The 25,508-nt window shown below is 44.0% G+C and overlaps 1 protein-coding gene across 1 annotated transcript in view; it reads left to right on the forward strand.

Annotated features, from left to right (window-relative positions):
• The window catches only part of LOC126249375 (protein tyrosine phosphatase domain-containing protein 1-like), a 396,740-nt gene that overhangs the window by 55,380 nt on the left and 315,852 nt on the right, over positions 1–25,508 (forward strand). The window contains exon 2 of the mRNA XM_049951029.1: positions 2,986–3,066. Coding sequence (XP_049806986.1) covers positions 2,986–3,066 — 81 coding nt within the window. The remainder of the gene's footprint in view (positions 1–2,985; positions 3,067–25,508) is intronic.

The following is a 25,508-nucleotide window of genomic DNA, read 5'->3' on the forward strand; positions in this document are numbered from 1 at the left end:
ACGTCCCATGTGAGGGCAGCCTGCCGGCCAGTGTGGCCGAGCGGTTCTAGGCGCTTCAGTCTGGAACCGCGCGACCGCTACGGACGCAGGTTCGAATCCTGCCTCGGGCATGGATGTGTGTGATGTCCTTAGGTTAGTTAGGTTTAAGTAGTTCTAAGTTCTAGGGGACTGATGACCTCAGCTGTTAAGTCCCATAGTGCTCAGAGCCATCTGAACCATTTTTTTGAGGGCAGCTTTAAAGTGAACTCATATGAATAATACGACAACGACCGAAATGAACACTATGTACGAAATATACATAGATCTGACTGAGGTGCTGACGTGGGGAAGGGAGAAAGTCATGAACAGCAAATTTGACAGGAGAAGCGAAAAACAGGGTTGACACTACGAAATACGAAGTTGTGTACACAAATTGGTTACAAAAACTCCAAATTAACTTAACAAAAACCTTCACAGCAAGCTGTCATATCTATGAGAGAAATAAGAAGTATAATTATGGTGTACAAAGACGGCGGTGAAATGCATGATATTTGATGTCCATGTAGTCCAACATAGCCAGGAGGTCTTTCTTTTTTAGCATCCCTAATGCTGGGCCTTCGTCCAATTGGTGGTAGAGAACGAATTGCAATGATGTTCTTAACAGATTTATCCTTTTCCAAAATGTTTTGCTCTCTCCACGGTTCCAATTCATTGAATGAATCTTTATGTCTATGATGGGCTGGTTATCCCTTATAGCTCAAATACAAGAAGCAGAACTAGTCTTCACGGGTGCTGTATGCAATACTGTATCGCATACCGAGGCGAAATTATAGAAATCTTTCTCCATCATCTTTACAACATTGAATAGTTGTACATTTTTTGCTTCTCTAATCGCCTCAGCTATTTCGTCAGTAGTCTCTGGTTGTGAAACCCTTCTTTTCTCTATTATGCGGAAATCTCTCTCACAAAGCATGTACGAATGTCCCGACACTAGAAACTTCAAACTGATATTATCAACCACACCGTTTACCACTGCGTAGATTAAATCCATTAGAATCATCCGATATTCATTTTGGCCACCCCAGTTGTCACAACACACAGTCAGAGTTAGAATCAGTGACAGATATTTTGTCTTCTGCTCAAGGCAGGATCGTTGTTATTACCGCAACCTTCTTTGTTTTATCTGCAACGTGCTGATTAAACGAAAAAGAAAATTATATTCAATTATATAATTTTGGTGGTTCCAAAACACTGAACGCAGCTTCCATACGTGTTTCTCTTCAAGACTATGGCAGTTGTGTTTGCATTTACAAGTAGCCTGCACAAAGTTAGTATGCAAATCGGTTAGGTCATAATAAAACACTAAACTAGGTGTTACCACTCACTGTATTCACGTAAATTTCATTGCAAACGGAAAATATGAGTTACCAGTTTGCAAGGAACAGGTTTCCTTGTAACATTACTACCGAATCAATAACACAGTAATGAACAATTTGTCACAGAGTAAACGCTAAAAACTCGGTGGCTTGTTGACGTACTCCCATATCCATGACAGCTCATGTGATGTTACTTCAACTGCCATCTTACGTCGATTGTAAGAACGCATCCGCTCACTACTTTGAGATTCTGCTACTTCTATGCCACTGTCGACATGTTTTAACTACCTTTTCCATAATAAATATGAAAAATGAGTTGTTTTGATTTACGATCTTTCCCATGTCAATGCCTCAATTATTGTGAAATACATACTGTTCATGGAAAAGTCATTCACGCCTTCCATCGATCGCGCACGACGTTTCAAGTCACAGGACACGTGTAAAACATATCCAATAGTAAGGAATTGGAGACACGAATACTGCCGATTCGGCCCGACGTGGACACGAACTGCATACGCGGAAGAAAACGTAGCAAGTGAGAAAGTGTATTTATTACTCCGTGTCACTACCGAATTGGTCCACTGAGAATAAGCGGTTGGAGGAACTGGAAAACTACCGAATCGACACAAATGACATATGGGGAAGCAGATATACGAATAACAAAATGTTTCCATCATTCGAAGGCCGCTTAGGGTAACGAATTGAAGGAATGGCACGAACTTCATGCGGAGAAGAAAAAACATGCGATTAATGAAACGTTTCAGGCAGTAACGGAACGGTAATAAGAGTCTCGTGACATGGTCTTTACTCAGTAATGAATACAGACAGTATCTAATAGCTCTCGTGTTCGTTTCCAGTGGAGCACATACATTTCTGTAACATGGCTGCGTACTCCAGTCCTCACTTTTACCCTAACACATAGCGTCCTAACAGTTCAGCAGGAAAAAAGACCGAGTTCTATATCTTGTCTAACGCATATTGGCGTCTATTTTATACGTACAGTAACCCCAAAAGATCAACGCTGCTTTGATCGTAGATTGTTCATAAATGTTGATGCTGACATAACTTGGCACATACTATTCAATGCACCGAAATAGAGCGTCGCATGAGGAGCAAGTGCTTCTAAATACTCAGTTTTTTTTTACAAAACTATTGGACAGGCCAGATTGACAATGCTCGTAACTGTTCATGTTCTTTTATAGCGTTATAAATCATTCAGTGAGATGTTTAGACACACTGTGGTCACTGAGTGCGTACCAGTGCGTACACAGCTAACAAGCAAAAACTGTTCTAATAGTACATTACATTACAAAGAGTGACACGAGATTCTGATATCGTTTATTTCGGTTTCTGGACTACGAATCGTTTCTTACGTATTGATTCACTTACACAGGGATCAGTGGTAGGCTTCGTGAGTGAAATGTTTGCGATTGCTTGAATAAATGAACTAGTCGTTGGATGAGCAGATCACGCAAGTGCACCATCATCGCCCCATCACGCCACGGCACCCCATGAATAGAGAAGGTGCCCTGTGTGGACCTCTCAGCACATGCCCAACAGAATAGCTGAGAAGCGTTGCGCAACTTCTGGCCCTGGCTGTGCTCACTTACATCGTTGATTTTGTCTGCAGGGTGACGGACGACATTCTGGCTTGTGCCCGTCCCAGCACATACCTCATCACGCAGAAGAACCTCATACAACAGTTTCAGAGGTATGTGCATGATATAATCAAATTCACTCTAAATTTAAAGTATTTTAATATTAATATCTATCGATTGAATTTATATCTTATTTTATTAGTTATTGCTGAATTGAAAGCACAGCTTCATCTTCAGGACTCGAGCTGACTACAGAAGGACCTTCAATGCGATGTCTACCTGACAGAAAAGCATATCTGTGAATTGCTCTGCTTTCTTGAATATGATACCGAAATGATTTTTGCGATGTTGAAAAATTCACAAAAATTCGAGATCATGAGGAGCTTACCGACAGTCGTTCTTCCTACTAATCACTTGTGCTGGAACAGGGAGGGTTCAAATGGTTCAAATGGCTCTGAGTACTATGGGACTTAACATCTGTGGTCATCAGTCCCCTAGAACTTAGAACTACTTAAACCTAACTAACCTAAGGACATCACACACATCCATGCCTGAGGCACGATTCGAACCTGCGACCGTAGCGGTCGCGCGGTTCCAGACTGTAGCGCCTAGAACCGCTCGGCCACTTCGTCCGGCAACAGGGAGGGGTGAGTGGGAGGGAGGTGTGGGTGGGGGAATCATGGTGGTATCAGAAGTTAACTCCACCACACACTGAGAAGTATCCTGCAAAATATACAGGGTAGGATGATTTTACTGAATGTGGACGAACTGCAGGAAAAGATCCTTCACTGGGTAAGGGCATATGGCCGGCTATGCATTCCAAGGGAGGTATGTACACCCGCTAGAAGTTGGAGGTAAAAGATCTTTGACAGTGTTGGTTTCAGTTATTGAATTACTGCGGGTAGAGGTTATACTCAACAGCTGTACCAAAATAATAATTGGCTCCTTCTACCGACCCCCCAGCTCATATGATATAATAGCTGAACCGTTCAAATAAAACTTGAATGTCATTACAAATAAGTATCCCACTCATACAGTTATAATTGGTGGAGACTTCAATCTAACCTAGATTTTTTGGCGAAAATACATGTTCAAAGCCGGTGGAAGACAGAAAACATCTTCCGAAATTGTACTAAATGCTTTCTCTGAGAATTACTTTGAACAATTAGTTCACGAGCCCACACGAATTGTAAATGTTTGCGAAAACACATTTGACCTCTTAGCCACAAATAATCCTGATCTGCCGGTCGCTGTGGTCTAGCGGTTCTAGGCGCTCAGTCCGGAACCGCGTGACTGCTACGGTCGCAGGTTCGAATCCTGCCTCGGGCATGGATGTGTGTGATGTTCTTAGGTTGGTTGGGTTTAAGTAGTTCTAAGTTCTAGGGGACTGATGACCACAGATGTTAAGTCCCATAGTGCTCAGAGCCATTTGAACAATTTTTAATCCTGATCTAATAGAGAGCGTCATGACGGATACAGGGATTACTGAACACAAGGTCATTGTAGCGAGGCTCAAAACAATATCAACTAAAACCACTAGAAATAAACGCAAAACATATCTATTTAAAACAGCAGATAAAAATTCGCTTGATGCCTTCCTAAGAGAGAGTCTCTATTATGTAAGTGTAGATCAGATATGGCTCAAATTCAAAGATACAGTATCGACAGCAATAGATAGATTCACATCACATAAGTTAATAAGAGACGGGACTGATCCACTAGGGTACACAAATTCAGAAGAACGCAAAATCGACAAGACTGGATAAGTTTCACGGAAGCTCGAAATTTAGTGCGGACGTCAATGCCAGATGCTTTTAATAGTTTCCACAATGAAACATTGTCTCAAAATATAATAGAAAACCCAAAGAGAAACTGATCGTATGTAAAGTACACCAGTGGCCGAAAAACGGTCAATACCGTCACTGCGCGATAGCGTATTCCAGAATTCGAAACCAGAACAGCTGTTACCAAATGTGTGTGAAATATTATGGGACTTAACTGCTAAGGTTATCAGTCCCTAAGCTTACACACTACTTAACCTAAATTATCCCAAGGACAAACACACACACCCATGCCCGAGGGAGGAATCGAACCTCCGCCGGTATCAGCCGTACAGCAGAACAGCTGTTACCACGAGTGACATAAAAGTAGACATCTTAGGTGTTACGAAACAACTCAAATCACTTAAGAAAGGCAAGTCTTCCGGTCCAGATGGTATACCAGTCAGGTTCCTTTCAGAGTATGCAGACAGAATATCGCCTTTCTTAGCAATCATATACAGCCGCTCACTTGACGAAAGGCCTGTTTCTGGAAAGTAGCACAGGTCAAACCAGTATTCAAGAAAGGAAATAGGAGTAACCCATTGAATTACAGACCCATATCACTGACCTCAATTTGCAGTAGGATTTTGGAGCATATAATGTTCTTGAACATTATGAATCACCTTAAAGAAAATGACTTATTGATACATAACCAACACGGATTCAGAAAATATCGTTCTTGTGCAACACAGCTAGCTCATTATTTTTGCGATGTTGACAAATTCACAAAAAAAGAAATGAGTGCTGTCGACAAGGGATCTCAGATCGATTCCATATTCCTAGATTTCCAGAAGGCTTTTGATACCGTTCCTCACAAGCGACTATTAATCAAATTGCGTGCATATGAAGTATCGTCTCAGTTTTGTGACTAGATTCGTGATTTCCTCTCAGAGAGGTCACAGTTCGTAGTGATAGACGGTAAATCATCGAGTAGAAAATAAGTGATATCTGGTGTTCCGCAATGTAGTGTCATCGGCCTTCTACTGTTCCTGATTTACATAAATGATCTAGGTGATAATCTGAGCAGCCCCCTTAGATTGTTTGCAGATGACGCTGCAGTTTACCATCTAGTAAAATCATCAGACGATCAATTCCAATTATAAAATGATCTAGAGAGAATTTCTGTATGGTGCGAAAAGTGGCAATTGGCACTAAACAAAGAAAAGTGAGAGGTCATCCACATGGGTACTAAAGGAAATCCGATAAATTTGGGTATACGAAAAATCGCACAAATCTAAGAGCTGTCAATTCGACTAAATATCTAGGAATTACAATTACGAGCAACTTAAATTGGAAAGACCACACATATAATATTGTGGGAAGGCAAAACAAATACTGCACTTTGTTGGCAGAACACTCAGAAGATGCGACAAACCCACTAAAGAGACAGCCTACAGTACAATTGCCCGTCCTCTGCTGGAATACCGCTGCACTGTATGGGATCCTTACCAGGTAGCCGCGCGGGATTAGCCGAGCGGTCTGCAGTCATGGACTGTGCGGCTGATCCCGGCGGAGGTTCGAGTCCTCCCTCGGGCATGGGTGTGTGTGTTTGTCCTTAGGATAATTTTGGTTAGGTAGTGTGTAAGCTTCGGGACTGATGACTTTAGCAGTTAAGTCCCATGATTTCACACACATTTTTTACCGGGTAGGATTGACGGAGAACATCGAAAAAGTACAAAGAAGGGCAGCTCGTTTCGTGTTATCGCGCAATAGGAGTGAGATTGTCACTGATATGATACGCAAGTTGGGGTGGCAGTCACTGAAACAAAGGCGGTTTTCTTTGCGGCGAGATCAATCACCAAATTTCTCTTCCGAATGCGAAAATATTTTGTTGATACCCATCTACGTAGGGAGAAATGATGATCATAATAAAATAAGAGAAATCAGAACTCGAACGGAAAGATTTAGGTGTTCCTTTTTCCTACGCGCCATTCGAGAGTGGAATGGTAGAGAAGTAAATGGTTCGATAAACCCTTTGTCAGGCACTTAAGTGTGAATTGCAGAGTAACCATGTAGATGTAGATGTAGACGTAGAACATACTAGGCAAATGGGAATGTTCTGGCTGTACTAGTGTTTTAACTACGCACTCAAAAGGGCTGTGAACTGGAGCACAATCATGTAGTAGCCACATCAACTATCGTACCATCAAAGGTACGTCTTCCAGCAGGAGAGTTAAGGTCAGCCGCAGGAAGTGCGGATATGCATTGCCTGTGAGGCGTTGCGGAAAGATGACTTGTCCCACGAGGCGGTCGACAATAATCGCCGCCCACACATTGAGGCTGCACGGGTGCTGATGATTCTCTACCAGGATTCTGCGTAGCTCACAAGTGCGTGATGTGAAAGCTGGCGATACCGCCCCACGGAAATGTGACCTCGTCTGTGAATAGAACTGATGACAGAAATCCCAGTAATGTGGTGGCCTGTGCGACGAACCAGCCACAAAACCGTCATCGCTGAGGAAACCCTCGAGGTAAAAATGCCTGCACGCGTTATAAGTGATACTGGTAGTGACAGTGGTCCTGGATAATGTTCCAGATGGTCATTTGGCTTACCCCATGCTAGTGGGCCACCTACCTGGTGCTGATACCAGGGCCACTGTCAAAGATCTTCCATCCCCAATTTCAAGTGGTCATACCTCCCTTGGAATACATTTACTGCCCTATGACCTCTTTTGCTCCATATTCTCTCAGGGACTGTTTCCTGCAGTTTTTTCCCATTTAGCTGAATCAGCCTGTAGATGTCGATGTAAATTACAAACGTGTGTATCGTGTTGTTTACCTACTGAGGCACTGTTTTTCATCAGCTTTTTGTGTATCCACTGTTCCAATTTTAGTTGACGTTCGTCGGCGGTTAAGATGGTTCAAATGGCTCTGGGCACTATGGGACTTAACTTCTAAGGTCATCAGTCCCCTACAACTTAGAACTACTTAAACCTAACTAACCTAAGGACATGACACACACCCATGCCCGAGGCAGGATTCGAACCTGCGACCGTAGCGGTCGCGCGGTTCCAGACTGAATCGCCTAGAACCGCTCAGCCACATCGGCCGGCTGCGGTTAAGAGATAGCCATGAAGCCTATCCCTGTCATTTGATAATGGTCCCGTTGAACAAAGACGATTCATCGCATGTCCCATGGCTGTTTTGATATATGAAAGTTTGGATGGCTGCTCATTCAGCGGTTCTCTGATAGTTCTCGTATCTCTTTGGACGTAAGCCGTGTGGCGCTTGCAGATACTTCTCATACATGAAACATTTCTCTTCTAATCCTCTGTTCAGAGTAATTGAAACACTACCCGAAAAATTTTTGTTGGGTTTTATGTTCAGTACTTTGTTCTAATCTTATTGTAAGCCGTTTTTCAGCACACTGTATACACGGTGAAACTGAGATTTATCCTACGGTCCTCGTGTGTGCTAGTCCAGTGTTTTAAATACCACACTTTTTCTCTTGAAGTATTGTATTTTCTGGTTCTGCTTCACAACAATGAAACATGGAATCCAGCAGTTTCGTAAGACAGGTGAGACAGCAAGGGTGGACGGCAAATTGTGGCTGCTTCTTGACCGATGCAGCAGGCAGGCGTTTTTGGTCTATGTTGTTGTTGTTGTTGTTGTGGTCTTCAGAAACGCTTTTCTTGCCATTGCCAGTCTACATTTTATATCCTCTCTACTTCGACCATCATCAGTTATTTTGCTCCCCAAATAGCAAAACTCCTTTACTACTTTAAGTGTCTCATTTCCTAATCTAATACCCTCAACATCACCCGACTTAATTCGACTACATTCCATTATCCTCGTTTTGCTTTTGTTGATGTTCATCTTATATCCTCCCTTCAAGACACCATCCATCCCGTTCAACTGCTCTTCCAAGTCCTTTGCTGTCTCTGACAGAATTACAATGTCGTCGGCGAACCCCAAAGTTTTTATTTCTTCTCCATGGATTTTAATACCTACTCCGAATTTTACTTTTGTTTCCTTTACTGCTTGCTCAATATACAGATTGAATAAAATCGGGGAGAGGCTACAACCCTGTCTTACTCCCTTCCCAACCACTGCTTCCCTTTCATGTCCCTCGACTCTTATAACTGCCATCTGGTTTCTGTACAAATTGTAAATAGCCTTTCGCTCCCTGTATTTTACCCCTGCCACCTTTAGAATTTGAAAGAGAGTATTCCAGTCAACATTGTCAAAAGCTTTCTCTAAGTCTACAAATGCTAGAAACGTAGGTTTGCCTTTCCTTAATCTTTCTTCTAAGATAAGTCGTGAGGTCAGTATTGCCTCACGTGTTCCAGTATTTCTATGGAATCCAAACTGATCTTCCCCGAGGTCGGCTTCTACTAGTTTTTCCATTCGTCTGTAAAGAATTCGTGTTAGTATTTTGCAGCTGTGGCTTATTAAACTGATTGTTCGGTAATTCTCACATCTGTCAACACCTGCTTTCTTTGGGATTGGAATTATTATATTCTTCTTGAAGTCTGAGGGTATTTCGCCTGTTTCATACATCTTGCTCACCAGATGGTAGAGTTTTGTCAGGACTGGCTCTCCCAAGGTCGTCAGTAGTTCCGATGGAATGTTGTCTACTCCGGGGGCCTTGTTTCGACTCAGGTCTTTCAGTGCTCTGTCAAACTCTTCACGCAGTATCGTATCTCCCATTTCATCTTCATCTACATCCTCTTCCATTTCCATAATATAGTCCTCAAGTACATCGCCCTTGTATAGACCCTCTATATACTCCTTCCACCTTTCTGCTTTCCCTTCTTTGCTTAGAACTGGGTTTCCATCTGAGCTCTTGATGTTCATACAAGTGGTTCTCTTATCTCCAAAGGTCTCTTTAATTTTCCTGTAGGCAGTATCTATCTTACCCCCAGTGAGATAAGCCTCTACATCCTTACATTTGTCCTCTAGCCATCCCTGCTTAGCCATTTTGCACTTCCTGTCGATCTCATTTTTGAGACGTTTGTATTCCTTTTTGCCTGCTTCATTTACTGCATTTTTATATTTTCTCCTTTCATCAATTAAATTCAATATTTCTTCTGTTACCCAAGGATTTCTACTAGCCCTCGTCTTTTTACCTACTTGATCCTCTGCTGCCTTCACTACTTCATCCCTCAAAGCTACCCATTCTTCTTCTATTCTATTTCTTTCCCCCATTCCTGTCAATTGTTCCCTTATGCTCTCCCTGAAACTCTGTACAACCTCTGGTTTAATCAGTTTATTCAGGTCCCATCTCCTTAAATTCCCACCTTTTTGCAGTTTCTTCAGTTTTAATCTACAGGTCATAACCAATAGATTGTGGTCAGAGTCCACATCTGCCCCTGGAAATGTCTTACAATTTAAAACCTGGTTCCTAAATCTCTGTCTTACCATTATATAATCTATCTGATACCTTTTAGTATCTCAAGGGTTCTTCCATGTATACAACCTTCTATCATGATTCTTAAACCAAGTGTTAGCTATGATTAAGTTGTGCTCTGTGCAAAATTCTAACAGCGGCTTCCTCTTTCATTTCTTAGCCGCAATCCATATTCACCTTTTACGTTTCCTTCTCTCCCTTTTTCTACACTCGAATTCCAGTGACCCATGACTATTAAATTTTCGTCTCCCTTCACTATCTGAATAATTTCTTTTATTTCAGCATACATTTCTTCAATTTCTTCGTCATCTGCAGAGCTAGTTGGCATATAAACTTGTACTACTGTAGTAGGTGTGGGCTTCGTATCTATCTTGGCCACAATAATGCGTTCACTATGCTGTTTGTAGTAGCTTACCCGCATTCCTATTTTCCTATTCATTATTAAACCTACTCCTGCATTACCCCTATTTGACTTTGTGTTTATAACCCTGTAGTCACCTGACCAGAAGTCTTGTTCCCCCTGCCACCGAACTTCACTAATCCCCACTATATCTAACTTTAACCTATCCATTTCCCTTTTCAAATTTTCTAATCTACCTGCCAGATTAAGGGATCTGACATTCCACGCTCCGATCCGTAGAACGCCAGTTTTCTTTCTCCTGATAACGACATCCTCTCGAGTAGTCCCCGCCAGGAGATCCGAATGGGGGACTATTTTACCTCCGGAATATTTTACCCAAGAGGACGACATCATCATTTAATCATACAGTAAAGCTGCATGCACTCGGGAAAAATTACGGCCGTAGTTTCCCCTTGCTTTCAGCCGTTCGCAGTACCAGCACAGCAAGGCCGTTTTGGTTATTGTTACAAGGCCAGATCAGTCTATCATCCAGACTGTTGCCCTTGCAACTACTGAAAAGGCTGCTGCCCCTCTTCAGGAACCACACGTTTGTCTGGCCTCTCAACAGATACTCCTCCGTTGTGGTTGTACCTACGGTACGGCTATCTGTATCGCTGAGGCACGCAAGCCTCCCCACCAACGGCAAGGTCCATGGTTCATGGGGGATGGTTTTTTTTGGTCTAAGACTTGTTTTATTATCAAACTACTTATGTAGAGTCTTTTGCCCATTTGCAGCTAACCTACTTCAATTGTGTGTCAGTCGACATGCAAAATAAGGTTCCAGCACCCTTATTCCTTTGTCAGTTTTGTAGCTACAGAGGTTATAATCCTAGTCTCATAGTAGATTACACATTATTCACTACTCGGTGTTGTTCATTCTGATTATGAGCTGATTTATCGTGTCTCAGATTGGGCATATATACAGATGATTTCATGAGGGATTTTTAATGTTTTAGGAACTATGATACGGATAAATTTGAATTAAATGGTCATATAAACACATGTCCATTTTTAGTGCATTCTGATTATGAGCTGATTTATCGTGTCTCAGATTGGGCATATATACGGATGATTTCAGGAGGGATTTTTAATGTTTTAGGAACTATGATACGGATAAATTTGAATTAAATGGTCATATAAACACATGTCCATTTTTAGTGGGTTTTAGGGCGAGTAGAAATCTTGAAGCAGAGACTTTGCGGGTTCTCTGACAATATAGGATGTGACTTCCTACATTGGCATCAGACTGAACACTGCCTGGCCCCTCTAAACTAGCCAGGGCTGTGTTAAACCAGAGGCATCTGCTAAGATAGCTGACTGTGTGACGTTTACGCAGGGTTCTTTCCAGCGACTGTTCTTCCAGTCAGTATAAACGTCGCTGCAGAAGGCATGCAACACTCATATCAGACCCCAAAATAAAAAATGGCAGGTGTGGAGGCAAGGCCGAAGGCTTCCCAGACCAACGCCAATGCTAACCGAGGAACTCCAGTTTCGGAACGACATTCAGGAACTTAAATTCTGGAGGACCAACCACTGTTATCGAAGCAAACAAAGGATGGACGTAAATACGCGAGGATCATAGGATATTCCGCTAACACTCATGACAGGGAGAGTGTGAGTGTGTATTTGGCGTGAAAGGGCAAGGGGTGGGGACAGTCCAGCTAAAATGGGCGACTGTGATGAGGGCAACTACAAAGGGAGGGTGGCTCATTACAGAGTAGAAAACAATGGGGCAGCCTCGTATGGCCAATGCAAAGACGGCAGAGGATGACAGAATGCCGCCAGGAGAATCGGAACAAAGAATGCCTTTTGGCGGGAGTTCCATTAATTGCACAAAGTGTATTAGACAGAGGGGTGGCACCCAAAGCGTCGGCCCATGACTTAGCGAAAACGAATTTGATGTGAAGCTGCAAATACGCCCCCAGGAAGGTTATGAAGGGTGGATGGGTAGGAGGCTACCATCCCAGTCAGACAATGGGAAAGCTCATTACCCAGGACACCCACAATGCCTGGCCAGGCGGTTCTAGGCGCTTCAGCCTGGAACCGCGCGGCCGCTACGGTCGCATGTTCGAATACTGCCTCGGGCATGAATGTGTGTGATGTCCTTAGGTTAGTTAGATTTAAGTAGTTCTAAGTTCTAGGGGACTGATGACCTCAGCTGTTAAGTCCCATAGTGCTCAGAGCCATTTTGAACCCACAATGCCGGCAACCCAAAGGAAATCAACCAAAGCAGCATGTTCAAGATCAGTGAGAAGGTCGTGGATGTAAAGACCAAAGGGAGGCAGGAAGAAACCCAGGCGACAGCTTGAAGGCCGCTCATGAAGCCCACTCATAATAAAACTAGGGGGAGGGAGGACTGTTCAATAAAGTAAAGTACTCAGTAAATGGCCATCAGTTCTGGAGTAAACACGTCACATGTGGCTGGAAAGAGATGATGTTCTGTGCTAGCAGGGAATGTGAAAGCATATCCCACATGACTGGCAGATTTAGAGCCATTAATGTAAAAAACAATAGCACCCCAAAACTCCTGTAAATTCTTGCAGAACAAACAATGGGGCACCATCGGAGCGATCGAGGCTTCCAGACGCCGGGAGGTATCCATCCGAGTCCAGGGAAGAAGAAGTAACCAAGGGGGATGTTGTCTGGGAGAGACAAGAGGCAAGATGGAAATAATGGCAAAGAGAAACTAGCTGGAGCCCAACTGGTAAACCTAGTCGAGGGCAGGTAGTGGATGGGAGACGTGCTGGACCTGCTAAAAGAACAGAATAGGAGGGTAGAGCAGGGAAAGAGCAGACAGCAATGGCAAATGGCGTAGGAAACCAAGAGCTGCGCCTGCAGAAACGAAATGGGGGGGGGGGGGGTGGCGGGGGGGGGAGGTTCCCAGTGTCAGTCAGAAGATTGTCAACTGGGCTCGTGTGAGTGGCGCCAGTGACCAGTGGCCAAATGGATACCATGACAGTGGACTGGGTCCAAGAAGAGCAGTGTGGGATGGTCAGCTGAGCCATGAACTTGAAATCCATAGTCTAGATGGTACGGAAGTAAAGCCTCATAAAGGCAAAGAGGAGTTAAATGTTCTGCACCCCAAGAGGTGTAAGTCAGAAGGCAAAGGGCATTGAGTTTACAGACACAGCCAGTCTGCAGGAGGCTTATATGGAGCAATGAACTAGGCAACTTGTTTTCAAATAGAAGACCCAAGCTCTGGATCGAGATGGACTGTATTACAGCGACAAAAATGCACAACACGCGATTTAAGGGGAGAGAATTGTAAATCGAGTGAGACAATACACGTGGAAGTGCGCCAGATGGTACCCTGAAGCTATCACTCTGCAGAGGCCACCTAATTGGAACCATCTCATTTACAGAAATCATTCATATACATGGCAGTGGTAACCAACGGTCCTTCGGGGACCATGAGTCTATTAACAACGATGACGAAAAGAAAGACATCTAATATGGAAACCTAAAGAAGGCCATTCTCCTGGGTGTGCAGAGAGCTAAGAACGCTACAAACTCGAACTCGAAACGACCGGTCGAACAGGAACTGGCGTATAAAACTCGGTAAGGGGGTTCCAAAGACTCCACTCATGGAATGTAAGTAAGATATGATGGCCCCAAGTCGTGTCGTAGGCCTTACGAAGATTGAGGAAAATTGTGACACGATGGCAGCGCTGAGAAAAGGCCTGCAATTCTGCATTTTAAAACTGAAGCAGATGATCGATTGGAGACCATCCTTCCTGAAAACCACCCTGGTAAGGAGACAAAAAGTCCCAAGATTCGAGTACCAGACAGAGCTGATTAGCGAAAATCAATTAAAAAAGCTTCTAGGGTATGTTGGCCAGACTGATCGGCTTCTAAATATCGAGGGACGATGGATATTTGCTGGGCTTAAGGACAGGAACCACGATATTGTCTCTCCACTGAGAGAGGAAAACAGCTTGGAGGAGATGTTGTAGTTGTGGATGATTGAGGTGTTGAAGCAGTCGGCTATGGATGGAATTCGGGCCATGGTCTGAATCATGGTAAGAGGAGAGGGCCAGAAGAAGTTCCTATTCAGTAAAAGGTTCATTGTAGGATTCCATCTGACAAAGGGTAAATCATAAGTGGGAAGCTTAAGCACACTGTTTCTGGAGGAGGAAGGTGCCCAGATAGGAGGCTGACGCTGATACTGTCACAAAATGGATTGCAAGGTGCTCAGTGGGAACCGATGGATCCATACAAAGGTAACCTGGGAGGGCAAGGCCCAGGATGGAAGATGGCCATAGGCAACCTTGTAGGGTGCAGAGTGTAGCCCACATCTGTGACGAGGGGACAGATAAACCTAGGGAGGAGACAAAGCAGTCCCAACACATCTGTTTGCTCTGTTTGTTTAAGTAACGGGCTTTGGTGCAGTGGTGTTGCGTAGCTCGATTGCGATCACAGATGGCGATGGGAATGGATGTACTCCACCATGGGAATGGTTGGCGACGAAAAGGGCCTGTTGATTGGGGAATGGCAATGCTGTCAACGTGAATAATCGTATCAGACAAGTCATGGACGACTTCATCGATACAACCTGACAAACGGGAATAAACACTACCTTGGAGGTATATAGGGGTCAATAAGCGCAATGAAAAGCCCAACAGGGTAACCTGGCCATTGGGAGGTGAGAAGGGAATTAGAGAATCAATGGGAAGTGGTAGCTATCGCAGAGGTCATCATGTGGCGATAAGTGTAACGAAGTGATAAGTGGAGGGGAAATGAGTAAAAGATCAGTGGCAGAGGAAGTACCAAAAGTGGCACTAAAATTGGCAGGGGAACCATAATTAAGAAGGCACAGTTCATGGTCCACAAGAAACTGGTTTATGAGGAGCCTGTGACTAGACGAAAAAGTACTGCCCCACAAGGGGTTATGGGCATTAAAATCCCCAAGGAGGAGGAAGGTGGGGGGAGTTGCTGAAGGAGGGTAGTTAGGACAGCGGACATAGGTAGTCTGACAGAAGGGAGGTAGAGATTGCAACACGTCACTGCTGAAAAAAAAATGGCTCTGAGCGCTATGGGACTTAACTGCTGAGGTCCTCAGTCCCCTAGAACTTAGAACTAATCAAACCTAACTAACCTAAGAACATCACACACATCCATGCCCGAGGCAGGATTCGAACCTGCGACCATAGCAGTCACGCGGTTCCAGACTGAAGCGCCTAGAACCGCTCGGCCACCGCGGCCGGCGTCACTGCTGAGTCCAAGTGGATAAAGATGGCAAATGCTTATGATGTGATACAAGGGGGGATCCATGTACTAACAGTGTCCTGCAGACGCATATGCAAACGCCGCCAAAAGCCTTCAAAGGGCTGACCCAGTTCTAACAGAAAGCATGGAACCACAAAGTGGTGAGCGAGCATCAGTAAAATAAGAGTCCTGTAGAATGACACAAGCCGCAGAGTAGAAGGAAATAAGGGATTGCAACTGCAGAAGATGACAGTAGTATCTTTTACAATTCCATTGAATAAGCATGGAATGGGGATCCAAATGGAATGTGAATGGACCAAACCCTGTAATGGCGCCAGGTCACTATCCATCACCAAAAAGTGCCAAGTGACATCCATAAACAAGAGGTCAGACTTAGGTTCTGAAGTGGAGTCAGCACCTCTGGGGGCACTGGAGGTGCCCTGTCCCAGGAGTTAGGTTACTTCCTCTTCTCTTTCAAAGGTCAAGGAGGTCAGGGCAGAAAGAGAGAGCAAGCTTCAGCAAGATTTGGAACTGCGAGAGATTGGGAGATCTTGGGGCACATAGACTGTGGGACCCACAGTCGAAGTGTAGAAACAGCCCTCTTGTCTTGGAGGCGCCAGGGGGAGGGGTCCAGGAGGTCACCCAACCATTGGCAGATGCCGAAGAAGTGGGGCATGGGAACCACAGGAGGGCAGAGGAGGGGGGTGGAACTGGGATCAGGAGGAGGGGGGAGAACATAATGCAGGCAAAGTTAGATGTCGAGGTGGGGTTCGGAGGCTTGCCAGCTCTATAAAGTAGGATAGATGGAGATCTGTGGCATCTCTGCTGGAAGAGCGCAATGCTAGTGCACACACAAATGTTTCAGAGCAAACTGTTCATTGTACATTGTCGAATATGAAGCTCTGCAGCAGACTACCACTACGTGTTCACACGTTGACTCAGTGACATCTTCAACTCCAATTTTAGTGGGCGCGAGACCACCGGGATTCGACCGTCGATCAACGGAAACGTATCGGCTCCTCGGATGAATTACATTTTTGCTACACTAGGTCGATGGTCGTTTCCACAAACGCCGTCATCGAGGTGAACGGCGGCTCCGAAACGAGCAGTGCGCCACGGATGAAGGCTGGTGGGAGCAGTATTATGCTATGGGAGACATTCTCCGGCACTTGCGTGGGACCTGTGGTAGTAATCAGAGACACGCTGACAGGTGTGAACCATCTACATCCCTTAATGCTTGACCTCTTCCCTTACGACGATGTCATCTTTCAGTTGTATTATTGTTCAAGTCACGGAGCCATAACAGTGCTACAGAGGTCTGAGGAGCATTATAGTGAACTCACGTTGGTGTCTCGGTGACCAAATTCGCCTGATGTAAATGCTGTGGAACTCATCTGGGTCACTGTCGGGCGCCATCACCTGTACACAGATAAGTGGCCCATTATTTACGCGAATTGCATGTGTTGTGCATAGACATCTAATGCCACATACCTCCACAAACCTACCAACAAACTGTTGGATCCCTGATGCACAGAAGCAGTGATGTATTTCATTCCAAACCCTGACAAACAAGCCGTTAAGCAGGTGGTCATAATGTTTTGGCTCATCGTACAATTGTGCTTGGTCAGTTTTTACCTTTAGTGATGTAATCCCAGGACCCACATGTAAGCTCTTGCTTACATGTGGTATTACCTCTACACGCTGCTTAAGTAGAACAGGTCCTGTAGAAAAATCTTTGTCCGCCGATCCCAAAGGTCTCACATCATTATCCCCCACCCCACGTAACCTGTAGCATGGCAGGTTCCATTGCCTTCAACCAATTAAGTCTCTTCTGGCAAATGACACATGCGCCTCTGTGTCCAAAAAATGCTTGTACTTTTTACCTCTTACAACACCGATTAGTCCATTTGCGATTAACGGCTGCTTGCCACCTCCTCGTCCACCTCTACATTCATTACAAAAATTCTGCTGCCCTATAGATATGTCAGTTTCTTCACATTCCATCGTTAACGTAACAGCAGAATACAGATTACCTGGTGCACCTGTACGCGCCCTTCTTGACATGTCTGATGACTATTCTCCCAGAAAAGCATCGAACGCCCTCTGCTCATCTTCTTGCAACAAAACTTCATTTACTGCATCACTTTGCCCTGACTCGTACATATGTTCAATACATTTCCTTATCCTGTCCGTGAAACCTTCCTCAGTTTCACCATGCCTCTTCAAAATATTGCTCAGCCGCCCCGAAAATACTTCACACTAATCTGTTTTTTTGTATGTTTGCAAGTGCCGGCCGGAGTGACCGAGCGGTTCTAGGCGCTTCAGTCTGGAACCGCGTGACCTCTACGGTCGCAGGTTTGAATCCTGCCTCGGGCATGGATGTTTGTAATGTCCTTAGGTTAGTTAGGTTTAAGTAGTTATAAGTTCTACGGGACTGATGACCTCAGATGTTAAGTCCCATAGTGCTCAGAGCCATTTGAACCATTTTTATGTTTGCAAAAGTCGCTTCTCCAGCTACACTAAGCTGGCTGCATTTTCTAATGCACGCACACCTCATGTACGTTTTTGCTTCTACCAATAGTCGCCATTTCGATACATGCAACACTTGTTTATCCGTCCAAGCACCCACCGCAGCCGATGTTTTAAGGCCCTCTAAGAAGGACCGCACATCCTCAGATGATTTTCCAGAAAAGGGAACAATTAATCCAGTGGCAAGTGAATCCACATTATACTGGGGTACCTGAACGAATGCCAGGGATTCGTCACTATCTTTCAAGTGCCCATGTAGCCATATATTATGTGCTATCAGGTGTGCTACTTATTCAAAGAATACCTGCACTGCTTCTGGAACTGGCAAACCTTTTGTCTCTAACTCTGCCATTGTGCTACTCTTACTCTCTATTACACACAATAATAGAAAAATAAATCACAACACCAAAATAGCATCACAAATTAACCAACTTTCATTTCATAATGAACCATTGTGCAGAGCAACTGTAGGTTAACTAAGAAAGGATAGAAACACAGCAATCAGTCGCAATACCACTGCTTTTTTATTATTCTTGCGTATCCATATTTCAGCTATAAGCAGCCATATTCAGCGCATTTGAGTGACTTACTATCCAACAAACATGCCGCAGTACATGTCACCATATGACTTTACTGGTATATAGACAGATGGAAACTCTGTTTACGTCTGCCTATACACCAGTAAAGGTATGTGGTGACATGTACTGCTGTGAGTTTGTTGGATGGTAACTCACTCAAATGCTCTGAAGATGGCTATTTATAGCTGAATTGTGGATATGCAAGAATAGTAATTAAAAAAAAAAAACAGGGGGAATGCGACTGACTGCTGTGTTCATATCTTTCCTTCATCGCAAATTAGTCTTTACGATATATCATCAACAATCTAGACTCTCTACATTGCCTCTATCAAAAATGGTTCAAATGGCTCTGAGCACTATGGGACTTAACTTCTAAGGTCATCAGTCCCCTAGAACTTAGAACTACTTAAACCTAACTAACCTAAGTACATCACACACATCCACGCCACATTCGAGCCTGCGACCGTAGCGGTCGAGCGGTTCCAGTCTGTAGCGCCTTTAACCGCTTGGCCACCCCGGCCGGCCTTGCCTCTATCGTCGACATATATAACAGGTTAGAGGCACTGACTCCATACATGGTGCAATATCCCCAAGTAACTTACATTGTGTACACCTTACTGGCACTAAATACTGCTCTCTACAATTACTCCTAAACTCAGATAAGACACTCGGTTCCTACAGCCGAAACAAGGTAATCTTTTAATTACGATAACGTTCTTGTCTCGCTTCCATGTCTACTACACACTCCAAAACAAAAGCAAACGTTTAATCACTCGTCGCATCTTACTGACACCATAAATCATGGTTCAGACGCTGTGCTGAGTGAAGATGATGACGAATATTTTGATGCCAAACTGTAGCATCCCCAGTGCAGAGAGGGGCAGCTATGAATCAGGATTGCGCGAGTGGGTGGTGGAGATGGGGTGGGAGCCGAGGAGGCTCCAGAGAAAGACATCAGCAAATGTAACAAGTTCCTTATTGATGCATCTGTGCTGCTCAATACAATGGGTTAGTGGCCAGCTGGTTGTTGAATTTTTCTGGGTTGGCTGGCTGCACGCCTTGCAGTGCTAACATGAATACTCTACCAAGCGCCAGCACCCTCGTTACATTAGCCGGCTGCATGGTCCCTGGCCCAGCAGCGCAAACTCGAAAATGGCGTATCTGCTGCCGCCCTGGGGGACACCCGGTTGCGTCATGGCGCCCACAGCGACGAGACGCCCGTCCTGAGATGGCAGTGGACGGGTGGTGTGCACGGGCAGCGACCCACAGTTACCTGGCCAGGAGCCGGCCGTGCTGCTGGAGACGACCAGGGATGCCCAGCTGCACCATGGCACTAAGTTCGGAAGGGACTTAGTGCGTAGAGCTGTTGCCCTGCTCTGGTGTTGAACTGGTGACTTCTACTCGCAGGTCGATGTGGCGACCTCGTCCGCCACAGCCCCCATCGTCCTGGTACTGCGAGACTAAAAGCAATTTTGTTACAAAAATGCTCAGTGCTTATGGTTGACAACGCTGTGTTTGTTGTGCGTATGTGCCACTACCAGTCACGTATCCCAAAATACTACTGCCTTTGTCAGTGCGGAAACTTGCATTGCCTCTTACTGCACTAGTCTGTGCAGTACCGCTTAGTTCGCTGTTTCAGCAATTAACCTGTCTTGCAATACTGAGTAGGTCTTGTTGAATATTATTATACTGCGCTCGCATGCTGTCAGCGCTGCTGCAATACACTGCTCAGCCTCACACTAATATGACCATATATGGTCGGTATGCTCATGATACGCGTTACCCAGAGTTGATGAAAACCAGAAACTGGCAGCAGCGAGGTGTTATGATCAACCCTAAATATTTATCGAAGAAACAGGCTCCAGAAGTTAAATACGTGACGGTCTTGAATAACGACTGCAGTCAAATATTATTGCAGGACCTCTCCAAGCACACTTAGAAGCTGTGGTCGTATGTAAAGGCTGCAGATAGTTAAAATCAGTATACAGACGGTTGTTGACAAAAAATAGACCAAACACACTGAGGTGACAAACGCCAAAGCATACCTCCTAATACCAAGTGGGACCTCCTTTTCCCAGGTGTAGTGCAGCAACTCGACGTGGCAGGGACTCGAAAAATCGTTGATAGTCCCCTGTAGAAATATTTAACAATGCTGCTTCTATAACCGTCCATAATTGCGAACTGACCTCTCGATTATGTCCCATAAATGTTGTATGGGATTCGTGTCGGGCGATCTGGGTGGCCAAATAACTCGTTCTAATTGTCCAGAATGTTTTTATTTCTTTTTATTTTACAGGTCTAATGCTGTAGGACCAAATTGAGTAGCAAACTTCCAAAGTCATGGAACGTGTCAGTACATGAAATTACAACGTAAAAGTAATAACAGAAAAAATAAAATATTTATGAAGCCAAAAAAAAAAGGACAGGCCAAAAGTTTCAGTAAGCGCAATCATCAATATAACATAGGAACCAGCTTAATTTTTCAAGGAACTCCTCGACAGAGTAGAATAAGTGACCGATGAGGAAACTCTTCAGTTTCGATTTGAAAGTGCGTGGATTACTGCTAAGATTTTTGAATTCTTGCAGTAGCTTATTAGAAATGGATGCAGCAGTATGCAGCACATCTGTCTGCACAAGAGTCAAGGAAGTGCAATTCAGATGCGGATTGGATTTCTGCCTAGTATTAACTGAGTGAAAGCTGCTAATTCTTGGAAATAAGCTGATACTGCTAACAAATGTTCAAATGTGGGTGAAATATTATGGGACTTAACTGCTAAGGTCATCAGTCCCTAAGCTCACGCACTACTTAACCTAAATTATCGTAAGGACAAACACACACACCCATGCCCGAGGGAGGACTCGAACCTCCGCCGGGACCAGTCACGCAGCCCATGACTGCAGCGCGCTTTAGACCGCTCGGCTAATCCCGCGCGGCTACTGTTAACAAGAAACAACAGAAAAGAGTTTAATGTCAGAATACCCACACTAGTGCCGGCCGAAGTGGCCGTGCGGTTAAAGGCGCTGCAGTCTGGAACCGCAAGACCGCTACGGTCGCAGGTTCGAATCCTGCCTCGGGCATGGATGTTTGTGATGTCCTTAGGTTAGTTAGGTTTAACTAGTTCTAAGTTCTAGGGGACTAATGACCTCAGCAGTTGAGTCCCATAGTGCTCAGAGCCATTTTACCCACACTAGTAAACAGGGGTCAACAAGGGATTCGAGAACTTACACCGCTTATTGCCCGAAGTGCCTGTTTCTGAGCCAAAAATATCCTTTGAGAATGGGAAGAGTGATCTTAAAATATCGGGTGATCAAAAAGTCAGTATAAATTTGAAAACTTAATAAACCACGGAGTAATGTAGATAGAGAGGTAAAAATTGGCACACATGCTTGGAATGACATGGGTTTTTATTAGAACAAAAAAAAACTGCTAGATGCGTGAAAGATCTCTTGCGCGCGTCGTTTGGTGATGATCGTGTGCTCAGCCGCCACTTTCGTCATGCTTGGCCTCCCAGGTCCCCAGACCTCAGTCCGTGCGATTATTGGCTTTTGCGTTACCTGAAGTCGCAAGTGTATCGTGATCGACCGACATCTCCAGGGATGCTGAAAGACAACATCCGACGCCAATGCCTCACCATAACTCCGGACATGCTTTACAGTGCTGTTCACAACATTATTCCTCGACTACAGCTATTGTTGAGGAATGATGGTGGACATATTGAGCATTTCCTGTAAAGAACATCATATTTGCTTTGTCTTACTTTGTTATGCTAATTATTGCTATTCTGATCAGATAAAGCGCCATCTGTTGGACATTTTGTGAACTGTTGTATTTTTGGTTCTAATAAAACCCCATGTCATTCCAAGCATGTGTGTCAATTTGTACCTCTCTATCTACATTATTCCGTGATTTATTCAGTTTTCAAATTTATACTGACTTTTTGATCACCTGGTATAATATCATAGGATATAAGCGAATGAAAATAAGCAAAGTAGACTACTTTTCGTGTCGAACTATCACTTACTTCACATTCCGTTCGAATAGTAAAAATGGCAGCATTAAGATTTTGAACAAGATCCTGAGCATGGGCTTTCCACGACAGTTTACTATCTATCTGAGCACCCAAAAATCTGAACTGTTCAGTTTCACTAATCATGTGACCATCCTGTGAAATTAAAACATCAGGTTTTGTTGAATTGTGTGTTAGAAACTGTAAAAACTTAGTCTTACTATGATTTAGCGTTAGTTTATTTTCTACAACCCATGAACTTATGTCATGAACTACACTATTTGAAACAGAGCCAATGATGCACACAACATCCTTTAGTACCAAGCTAGTGTCATCAGCAAACAGAAATATTTTAGAATTAGCTGTAATACTAGAGGGCATATCATTTATATGTACAAGGAATGGCAGTGATCCCAGCACTGATCCCTGGGGCAACCCCCATTTGCCTGTGTCCCACTCAGACCCCATATCACAAGCATTCTCAACACTGTGATTAAGACTTTTTGATGTCTGTTGTTAAAGTGAGAGGTGAACCAATTGTGAGCTAATCCCCGTATTCCATAATGGTCCGGCTTCTGAAGCAATATTTTGTGATCAACACAATCAAACGCCTTAGTTAAGTCAGAGAGATGCCTATTGTTCGAAATGTTTTGTTTAGTCCATCCAGTACCTCACAGAGAAAAGAGAATATAGCATTTTCAGTTGTTGTTCAAACCAATCGCCAACAATGCTGACTCATTGACATCACTTCATTGTTTGGGAATATGAAGTCCATGACTAGCTGCAAATGGTTTCCAAGTAATCGAACACAACCATTTGCAGTCAATGACAGGTTCAGTTTGACCAGAGGACCCAGTCCATTCCGTGTAAACACAGTCCACACCATTATGGGGCCACCAAGAGCTTGCACAGTGCCTTGTTGACAACTTGGGCCCATGGCTTCGTGGGATCTGCGCCACACTCGAACCCTACCAAGTGAAATCGGGACTGTTCTGAACAGGCCACGGTTTTACAGTCGTTTGGTGGCCAACCGATATGGTCAAGAGCTCAGGAGAGACGCTGGAGGCGATGTCGTGCTGTTAGCATAGGCATGTTGTTGGTCGTCTGTTGCCATAGTTCATTAACGCCAAGTTCCACCGCATTGTCCTAACGGACGCGCTCGTCGTACGTCTCACATTGATTTCTGCCGTTATTTCACGCAGTGTTGCTTGTCTGTGTGGTACTGACAACTCTGCACAAACACCGCTGCTGTCGGTCGTTAAGTGAAGTCCGTCGGCCACTGCGCTGTCCGTGGTGAGAGGTAGCGCCTGAAATTTGGTATTCTCGGCACACTCTTGACACTGTGGCTCTCGGAATATTGCATTCCTTAATTATTTCCGAAATAGAATGTCCCATGCGTCTAGTTCCAACTACCATTCTGCGTTCAAAGTCTTTCAGTTCCCGTCGTGTGGCCATAATCACGTCGGAAACCTTTTTAACATGAATCACCTGACTACAAATGGCAGATCCGCCAATGCACTGCCCTTTTATACAATGTGTACGCGATACTACAGCCATCTGTATATGTGCATGTCGCTATCCCATGATAGGTTTGTTTATAAATAAATAAATCTTCTGCTACCAGTCACGATTTTTCGCACGACGCGTTTCGAGAAATAATTTCCATTTTCAAGTGCGTTTTTTGATGTGTGTTAAGCCATTTCTTTTGATGTCAGTGTGTGTGAGTCTGCTTCATTTTGTTGACTTTTAAGTTTTCTAATGGTCCATTTATGTAGAGTCTCACACAAACTTAGTTTATATAAGATATTTTCGATGTGTAAAGTGTACAAGTTGTGTGTGATGTTAAGTTTGTGTGAGACTCTACACAAATGGACCATTAGAAAACTTAAAAGTCAACAAAATGAAGCAGACTCACACACACTGGCATCAAAAGAAATGGCTTAACACACATCAAAAAACGCACTTGAAAATGGTAATTATTTCTCGAAACGCGTCGTGCGAATAGTAAAATAAACAAAAATCGTGACTGGTAGCAGAAGATTTATTTATTTATAAACAAACCTATTGTATCTACAGTCGCAGGCTTTCAGAAACCATTTATAATGGATCAAATCAAGCTATCCCATGAGTTTGTCATCTTACTGTAGATAACACCTGAACAAAATCCTAAACTTAGGAACTTGTAGCATGCTGCAGGTGAAAAATATGAAAAATAGGTTCACAACTTGTCTTATAATCGACATAAATGGGCGTAGCTCCGTTGTAAGTTCCACTGAGAAGTACTTTTTTTTTTTAGTTCTTTATGGTGACAAGGTATCTGAAACTAGTCACTATCAAGAAATAAAAAAAGATGCTTCTCAATGCAACTTATGACGGAGCTACACCCATTTATTCCAAAACACGAAATGTTAATTATTGCCTTTGAAAATTCTTTCAGGAAGGACATCCAAGAAAGGTTGCCATAATTGAATTGCCCTATAGTCACATATATGAGTGAGATAGTAATTAAGAGTTAGGAGTGTTGGAAAACAGTTGAAATCATCAACACGCAAGGCGCCTGTGCCCGATGGAGCCCCTGTCAATTTCCATACAGAATTTGCAAGTCAATTAGCTCCATGCTTGAGAATAATTTACCGCAGACCTCTTCAACGGAGACACTGCTGCCA

Source organism: Schistocerca nitens, chromosome 3 (assembly GCF_023898315.1).
Source record: "Schistocerca nitens isolate TAMUIC-IGC-003100 chromosome 3, iqSchNite1.1, whole genome shotgun sequence".
NCBI classification, from domain to species: domain Eukaryota; kingdom Metazoa; phylum Arthropoda; class Insecta; order Orthoptera; family Acrididae; genus Schistocerca; species Schistocerca nitens.